At 36.3% G+C, this 8713-nt stretch overlaps 1 protein-coding gene across 6 annotated transcripts; it reads right to left on the bottom strand.

Moving 5' to 3' along the window:
- Positions 1-3064: 3064 nt before the first annotated feature.
- On the bottom strand, positions 3065-8466 carry LOC142518494 (uncharacterized). Of its 6 annotated transcripts, XM_075621278.1 has the most exons (14): positions 8323-8465; positions 8031-8191; positions 7869-7917; positions 7276-7422; positions 6824-6924; positions 6694-6763; positions 6494-6584; positions 6273-6342; positions 6043-6138; positions 5851-5950; positions 5648-5734; positions 5458-5549; positions 5223-5381; positions 3065-3186 (listed from the first exon to the last, which is right to left on the bottom strand). In XM_075621278.1, the coding sequence occupies exons 1-13, from the start codon at positions 8372-8374 to the stop codon at positions 5250-5252; spliced, it is 1248 nt and encodes a 415-aa protein (XP_075477393.1). In that variant the 5' UTR covers positions 8375-8465; the 3' UTR covers positions 3065-3186; positions 5223-5249. The 6 variants fall into 6 exon arrangements, 5 of the variants coding, with proteins under 5 accessions (XP_075477393.1, XP_075477390.1, XP_075477394.1 ...); XM_075621275.1 differs by having other exon boundaries at positions 6694-6924; XM_075621279.1 differs by having other exon boundaries at positions 6694-6924; positions 8139-8191.
- Between the last annotated feature and the right edge of the window lie 247 nt (positions 8467-8713).

Below are 8713 nucleotides of genomic sequence, written 5' to 3'. Positions count from 1 at the left end.
TAACAATGATTGGTCAAGAGGCTCTCTCTCGCGCACACAGGCGCAGGGGGAGGTGCAAATCATGGGCCCGATTTGCAGTGAAAAAAGGCTTGACTTGTGTGCAAGCGTACGAGCGCGACCTGGGTGCGTCGAATTTCGGACCGATCAAGGCAAAAACTCGCCTAACAGTCTATGCCATCTTTTGTTAATTTTTTTTTCAGTTGAGAACTTTCACATGCCCTTGAGACCTTTCGCATGGCATGACTGTTGGTGCTTCATCTATCATCTTAAAGGCATCTTTATGACAACCTTTGGCCTTTCGTATGGCTTGTATAGGTATGTATAAATAGGAGATGTGCCAAGGCTAGAAAAAAAGACCTAAAAATCCACTTTCTCCTACTGCTACAGTTCTTCTTGTTTCTTCTGCTACAGTACTGCTGTTTTTTCTACTACAGTACTGCTGTCGTTCTGCTACAGTACTTTTGCTACAGTACTGCTGCTCGTTCTGCTACAGTATTCTGCTTGTTCTCCTGCAGTACTGCTTCTGCTGTTACAGTACTACTTCTGCTTGTTTTGCTTCTGCTCTGTTCACGGATAAAGTTCAGGTACTGATTTTGTTCGCTAGCATAGTGCTTTGTGCTGCAACTCTGCTGGTTTGCCCGTTGTATCCTAGGAAACAGACATCCGCTGAATCCTCGGAGCACATACCGGAGGAGGCGAATCTGTTTTAAAAAAACTGTACAAGCTACAGGCCTCGGTTTGATTTAATTAAGCATTATACTACTATTTTGATTCATTATATTGATTTGCTGGTTTTACACATAGCTATCTGTCCTGTTTTTCCATATATTTTGGACAACATTATTTACCAATAAATTGAAGAGATATGATGGATTTAAGCCTTGCATAAAAGTTCTTACGCGCAAATCCGGGGCCTCAGAGGGAACTTCCACCATTTTAGCGTTGAATATGTGCATGTACGCCCAAAAACTTTCTCGTTCTTGCTGTTTTATGGTGGAGAGACTTAGGGTTGTTGACGGCTGCCTTTTGCTACTTGCAAACCTTTGAGAAAACATACGGCTAAAGTCTTAAAATTTTGGATGCTATCAGGCTCGATGATGTTAAACCATAGCTGAGTTGCTCCCGTAGGGTATTAAGGAAAACCTGACATTTGATGAGATAGACATATTGATGCAATAGGGAAGAGTTCTCAAACCGAGCAAGATGCTCTTCTGGGTGTCCCTTCTTGTTGTATTCTCCGATGTTGGGATACCTGAAATGTTGAGGGAGCTCTGCCGCTATGAATTTGGATGAGAAGGGAATAGCTAAGGTCATTTTCAGAGGTGGTGTCGCCCGAGTGTCCCCCAAATGCTCATCTCCGCTCGTAGTCCTGTGATTTCCTCCGCTTGGTTGTTCTGTTCTAGGTTAGGTTGATGCGGAGGATTATTTTCTTCTCTATGGGCCAAGACTTGCTCTACGGTGGCCATGATCAGTTGAGCACTTTGGGTCAAATAAAAAACAAGTGGCGGAGGATTATTTCCATCATTCTAATTTTGATCAGTATTTGTTTGGGTGGGATCTCCTTGGTTAACCCCCATAATCTTCCACGAGCATCACGCCTTCCTCTAATCATCTCAACTCTTTTTATTCAAGTTTCCCACATACGACACTAATTGATGATACAAAAAATTTCATGTACCTATGGTGGTTCGGTCTGGTGAGAAAAAATTAGCCTTGATGGTTTGCCAAGACCAAGTGATCCTGGTAGAAACATCTTGATAGAGAGATGCCGAATTGAATCCTACACGTACGAACAAATGTTAGAGATTGTTGGAAGTGCTCCCGACATTGCCCTTTCTATGCTTAAGTTAGTCCAAAGAACAAATTTAAGTGTGTTAGTATAGTCGTGCTAATGATAGCAATATGTGAATGCATGTAACAATGAGAAATACTAGTATTGAAATACTAGTATTATAGAATTGAGACTAGGTATCTTATATGACAAGAACTCTAGCAAGTCAAGTTTTTCATATGCAAAGGACTCAATAGGTTAAGATCCCAAAAATACCTAATTTGTGCTAATCTCCCCTTATCTTTGATAATTTATAAATTCAAATAGTATATCTCTATTTTTTCGGGATTCTTTCCTTATCACTAAAGATATGTTCAAGTGTTTTACACAAATAGAACTTTATTCACCATCATACTGAGTTTGAGTTCGGGTCGGTGCACTTTCAATTGGGCTGATTTGCTATAATGGGCTCGATGGCTCTTGTTCTACTGTGCTTTGTCTGTTTTCAGAGCAAGGAATTATGAGTCAGACTCCGAGTAGTTTATTGGGCCTCTACTTTGGTCCTAACTGTATTTAGCGTTAAGCCAATCATTTTTGTTAATGGGCTACGACAATGATCAGGTTGGGTCGTTGGAATTATGGGGGTATCAACTTTGGTCTAGGGACTATAATAAAATTACATTTCATTTTTAAATTAGATTTCTAATATAAATTAAAAAACCAATTTTAAAAAAAAAACAAAAATAAAATAAAAAATATAAGCCCTAATCATCTAGGTTGGCCGACTAGCACATTTTCTAAGCGGTAGGCCACTGCCTGGCGTCTAGGCGCCACCGCCTAAGCCGGTTTTTAGAACAGTTGTATATCATAGATGAATTCTTCAATTTCATCTTTATTTGCAAAGTAGAACAGTTGTTATTTTATTTTCTCTTTATTTTTAGGTTTTATTTTATTTTTATTTTTTTTTATAGTGATTGACATGTCTAAACAACAATATGGGACGATTTAGGTAGAGGTTTTCTCGACCCACCAAGTTGACGGATTGACCTGCCAGTTTGGTGGCGGGCTAAGGCAGGACTATGCGAGCCGGCTTGTTGTGACAACACTAGTTTCGATCTGGTGCACCACATGGATCGTAGTGGTGCAATAGTTTAAATGTAACCCGATCATGTTCACAGCAATCATAAATATGTTTTCGAGTGATCAAGAGAAACATATCCGAGGTAGGAGATCCGATATGACGAGCACAAAATTCTTTTCCTATCATGTAAAAACATAGTTTTGTTCAAATTTTTGACTAAACGGCCTTACTCTGTTAATCTTGAACAAGTTACCTGAGGTCCCAAATTGAAAGCCAGGAATCCACATGACATCCGACTCGATTATCCGAGCTTGCCATCAGTTCAGCTCGTCTTCTGAATTCAATAGTTAACACTTAAACTACTGATAAATGATTTGGTTTTATCGGTTTTTCGGTCGGTTTTGGTTTTAAAATTTATTAAATTCGGTTTTTCGGTTTAGTTTTCGGTTTTAATCGCCCAAAAAACCGAATAACTGAAAAGACCATATTATTGTTATATGGTTTTTTTTTTATGTATAATGGATCATATTATAGTTAAATATAAGATTTTTTTTATGTATAATGAGCCTATTAAGATTTAGAAACTTAATATCATTAACCCTCAATTTTCAATCCGATTGTTTTCTTTTCTTTCTCACCACTCAACAGTCGACGTTTTCTTTTCTTTTCTGTATATATTTCTTTGATTTTTTCGTAAGATGATTGGTGTTCCATTCAAGCTGGTTGCCACCTTGTTATCATTCCTATTACTGAATATTCCGTTTGATTCATGCATTTTCCGTGTTATGTATTAGTTATATTGTTATTATATTCATATGACATGTTTGTACATATATATATATATCACAAATTAAATGTTTGAAAAATATAATGATTTATATTTTAAACGCATAAAGTGACGTATAATTTTATTTCTTAACAAATTTAGCAAACCTTATATAACCGGTCATATAAACCGAATCGTATTTAAAAAAACCGAACCGAACCGTAATAAAATTGTTTGGTTTTGGATTAGAGATATTCAAAACCGAAAAATCGAATCGCTGTAGAGTAAAACCGGTCAAACCGACCGTTGCCCACCCCAATATGGACAGAGAGTACTTTCCCAGATTTGGAATTGACTAGATAATATAGACATGCTTGAAAGATAAATCACATGTTGGCTATAAATAAAACCCCAATGAACACGAAAAAAGGATAAGGTTTCAGGGATTCAAGGTGATCGACGATTTAATGCTAAATAAGGGCCTTATTTCGTCTATATATGAATACCCAAATATAATTCATTTCCAGTCTCTTTCAATTTATTCCATTCCTCTCATATTTTTCACTTTGACATTGGTGTTAGATAGATTCCATAGGAAAATCTCTCGGCACCTTCTCACCTATTTTTTCGTATTTTTCATGTTACTTTTTCTTGGAAATCATCGGAACATAGTCTATATCTGTAACTGTACGACATCTCATCCAACCTTAAACATTATTCATGTAGCATACAAAATCATGTATGATAGTTTAACATGGAAGAATCTAATAGAGTGTTCTTACCAATGTACCATGACGTTACTCTCTCAAAGTCTACTGGACAAAAGATTCCTAATGAGATTAAAACAATGTCATAGATATCTTATATGTCAGCCGTCGAAAAAATAATGCACGACATGCAATGAATAATATCTGATGTCGCCAATGCTTTTTCAAGTGTCACAAGCAAACATATCAGTTTGATCTTGGACAATTGCATCTGAAGGCTCTAAAGGACTAAGGATTTGCTTATAACCTACAAGGTGGATAATGCAAAACGAACAAAGTAAACTGTCTTTCTTACTTTCTTTTCGTCGTTGCCGGGAAGATTTGGTGCTAGGATGCATTCAAGGATCAAAAGTTATTGTTTTACATGTGGGGTCTACTGAAAATATTATGGATCCACATGTAAGAATAAATGCCTATCCTAGAATGTAACTTTAGGACAATGCACTAAATGTAAAATCAAACTTACATACATGTTGTTGCAGATATTCAATTAATAAAGTAATAAGTACATAATAATTAGTTATATTACAAAATTTAAAAGAAGTGTTTGTTCTTAAATAAGATATCACATGAAGTCATCGATTATGGAGAGGCTAGGTACTACTAGTCTACTGACAAGGACTGCGCACTCATCTTCATCGCATTATACTTTTAGCAATTCAGAAAAATGGATTAATGTAAATATCATTCAACAATGTAAACCAAAAGAACCAAGAATGCAACCAGGACATTTCACAATTGCAAGAAACATACTAGCAGATTCACTCAATAAAAAGAACTTCAGGCAATGAAGAAAGCTAAAAGGTAAGCAACTAATTCCTGTGGCAACTAATTTACCTTCCACATTTTCATAACTAATTGCTGTCATGTAAAGCATTTGACAGTCCCAACTAAAGCAAGAGATTCCATGAGTGCCTTGAGAAGATAATCGGGGTAACCTTCAATGCCAGCGTAACCGCGTTCCACTTGCAGAGAACTCAGAACCTTGCCAACTATCTGAGGTATGTCGGTTTTAGCACCTTAAAGTAAAATAACAAGTACCATCATACAACAAAGTACTTGCCCCGTTTACCTTTCGAGCATAGCCGCCAAAAGCTACACCACTGATCAAAGCATCCGACGAATCAGATAAATTTAATGGTATGACCCCATCATTTAATTTCTCTGTGCGTGAAATTAATTAGTTGGAATACTATATGTAATACTGTTGAATCTCCTAATGTGCTTTTTCCATTATTATATCTAAAAGCAAGATTAAGTACCAGGTAGGCTGGCTGTTTCAAATAATCCCTCCTTTTTTAGCCCATTTATCGTGTGGGCGTTGGTACCACCGGCTAATTGAAGGAAACCTGTTACTTACGAAGAACTACACAATAATTTTTTCTTCAACTTCACAAAGAAAGAATCGTCAAATGTACTTTCATGGAAACTAAAAGATATTGAAAAGGTGCATCAAGGTGGTAACCTTTAGGCCTATCTCTTGCTGCAGATAAATGTAAAGCAAACGTGATTGCCTGCCTTGTTGCTCCTCGCCCAATATCTCCACTCATAGGGCGACCATCCAGCTTATTTAGAGTAAAATGATACAGTTCATTGAATGTTTTCGTCAATATATTGTTGCAAACTGATACACATAAGAAATTTACAGGACTTTTACCTGCCATAAATTGTGGCAACGTAGGTTTCCGTTCATTGTTGCATAAATAGAATGCATCACAGGTATGGTTAACTCGTTCATATCAGGTAAGCTAATCTGCATTTATTACAAGAGTTTTCATTTGCCAATCCGAAAAACTAAATATACCATTTTGACTTGTTATTTTTTTATGATTTTCACGATCACGACTGATGAACTGATTCATAAAGTTACTTGCAAGGTACACTTACCGCGACAAGCCTCAGGTTATCAATTGAATCTCCCAAACTATTCCAAAGTCCTTGGAATGACTCTGCCTGCCTATGATCGACCAATACATAATGTGAGTAACGTAATTTAAAATGGGTATGAATTCAATAATAAGGTTCAACAAAGATTCAAATACAACAAGTTCACATGGACGAATATGATGTAAAAATGACAGGCAAGTGTTTTAACAACTGTAGGCTACCTTCCGCTCGTGTGAATTTCTATGGCATCAACATCATCCTGTTTAAGTAGTTCAGCTGTAGTAGCAGCATCCCTTATATATGTAGATGCTCCTGCAATGAAATTCAACGATAGGCTGAATAAAGAGCAAGAACCAAATAATGTCTCAAGAGGAAGAAATATCCAGGACGCGAAAGAGAAATTAAAAAATATGGAACTGACTTATTTTATCATAAGGACAAATTGGTAAGCAGCGGCCACAGCCATAACATCGCTCGGCCAAGACACCGCCCTGCTTATAGATGATATAAATAAAAAATGATAAAGCAAAATTAAGGAAATTGAGATGAACCTTCGGTAAACCAGCTTTTCCAAAATATGAGATTGCATTAGCAGGACAAATACTCTCACATGGCCTTGAGCAATCTACTGGACAATCATCCGGATCAAATTCTAGAAACATAGTAATTCATCATCAGAATCAAACTCCAACAGCATGGAAATAAATTATGTCAAAACCAAAGTCCTGAAAATTCCAAAAATGTGTCCAAGTTAGTGATATTTTATGGAATCCAAAATTTCAGTCCACAAATCGATTTAAAACTTTTGCACCAAGTTACTTGACTGTCATTTTGATCTATTCTAAATCTTGCAGACAACAATGTAACTCGAGATTTAACTTACAGTTCTTATAGCAATCTCAATCTCTGAAGTATAAAGGACACTTCAATCAGCAAATGAATGAGGTACTACAAGTACAAAAATGTTCAAGGAGGAATCCATAAATTAGACTGCGAAGACTACCTGCTTTACGAAAATGCAAGTCTTCATCATCGTTGACGCTGACCATCACCCAAGGCCTGCGAATGGGAATAATAGCTCTGGCTGCTTTGATTCCATCATTTACAGCATTGATAACCGAAGCCTCGGCAGCACAATCAATACAATCGACTGCGGTTGACACATCATAAGAACATAAGTTCTCAGATCCCAGCACAAAAGATCAAACTCTATCGACATTAAGAAAAAAAATTGTCTTCAATAGAAGATTATATAAACACAGCTGTCCACTGGACTCACTTTGGCATAATCTTTTGAGATTGTTATGGCTTCGAAAGAAAAAATGACAGATATAGTATATCGTCAAAAATCGATACAACAGTTGCACATATTAGACCGTTTTAAAAGAAAATGATTTCATATTGTTAAAAATTAAACCTCTGAGACAATCTTAGGGATATGGTTCAGTGACCCCTCTCTCCCTGTATATACATATATATTATACATTCACTCAACCACTAATCTAAAATTAAAAATCCTACTTCCCTTCCTGATTATATTCAAAAACATGCTCTTTTATCTTTCTATATTTATCAAATCATTCTTAGTTGTTTTACCTCCAGAAAGAGTATAAACCAGAGAAAGATTTCTGATGTCAACCACATCCTATATGATAACAAAAGGCAACAGAATTATTAAAAAAAAAAACTTGAAGAACATCTTCGATAAATAGTTTATCGAGTGATGATAAAAAAAAATGATAAATTTCGAAGAAGTGCCTCAAAGCTAGCACCACAAATGAGCTTAACCCAGTTGCCCTTTCTGAGAGATTCCAATGGGGATGTCACGATAGAAGGAATCCCTCTTTTTGTTAAGAGATTCTTCACCTTTTCAAGGTCTGCACTGCTGCTGCTGCTGCTGCTTCGTTTGTGCAGCTGACCTGTCGATAATAAACAAACCATGTGTAAAATTCAACCAGAAATCTTCTCCCGTCTATAGATAATGAATCCATAGACACACAGAGAGACGTGTGCGTGCGTGTTTGTATGAGTCAGGAATAGAGAGAGAGACTGGGAAGCTGTGGGGAGAGAGAAGCAGAGCCAGAGAAGCCGAGAGAGATCATAGAGGAGATGACAGGATGGACTATGCGGTCTTTTGTTTCAAGTATCTATGTATCAACAAGGATGTCAGTTGGTATGGGTTAGAGTGGTTTGAGTCGGGTGGGAACATAATATTATTCAAAAATTACTCAATTCGAACTCGAAAATTCTCAACTCGAACTCGAATCAATCGGATTTTGAATTTTTTAAAAAATTTAAAAAATTAAATAAATTCAAAAAAAAAATAATAATAATTTTAATTTAAACACATAATAACAAAATCTTACTCGTATATATGATTTAAATTTGAAAGTATAATGGTTGAAAATAAAATATATTTACTAAATCAAATAAACAATTGT

This window comes from Primulina tabacum, chromosome 11 (assembly GCF_025594145.1).
Source record: "Primulina tabacum isolate GXHZ01 chromosome 11, ASM2559414v2, whole genome shotgun sequence".
Classification (NCBI taxonomy): Eukaryota; Viridiplantae; Streptophyta; class Magnoliopsida; order Lamiales; family Gesneriaceae; genus Primulina; species Primulina tabacum.
This window is presented reverse-complemented; position numbering and strand designations above follow the sequence as displayed.

Coding starts and splice junctions, on each gene's coding strand:
- LOC142518494 (XM_075621275.1), bottom strand. CDS start 8,374: ATGATCTCTCTCGGCTTCTCTGGCTCTGCTTCTCTCTCCCCACAGCTT. Junction 7,918..8,030: donor TTTGTGGTGCTAGCTTTGAG/GCACTTCTTCGA, acceptor GTTATCATATAG/GATGTGGTTGACATCAGAAA. Junction 5,735..5,850: donor AGCAAGAGATAGGCCTAAAG/GTTACCACCTTG, acceptor CGTAAGTAACAG/GTTTCCTTCAATTAGCCGGT.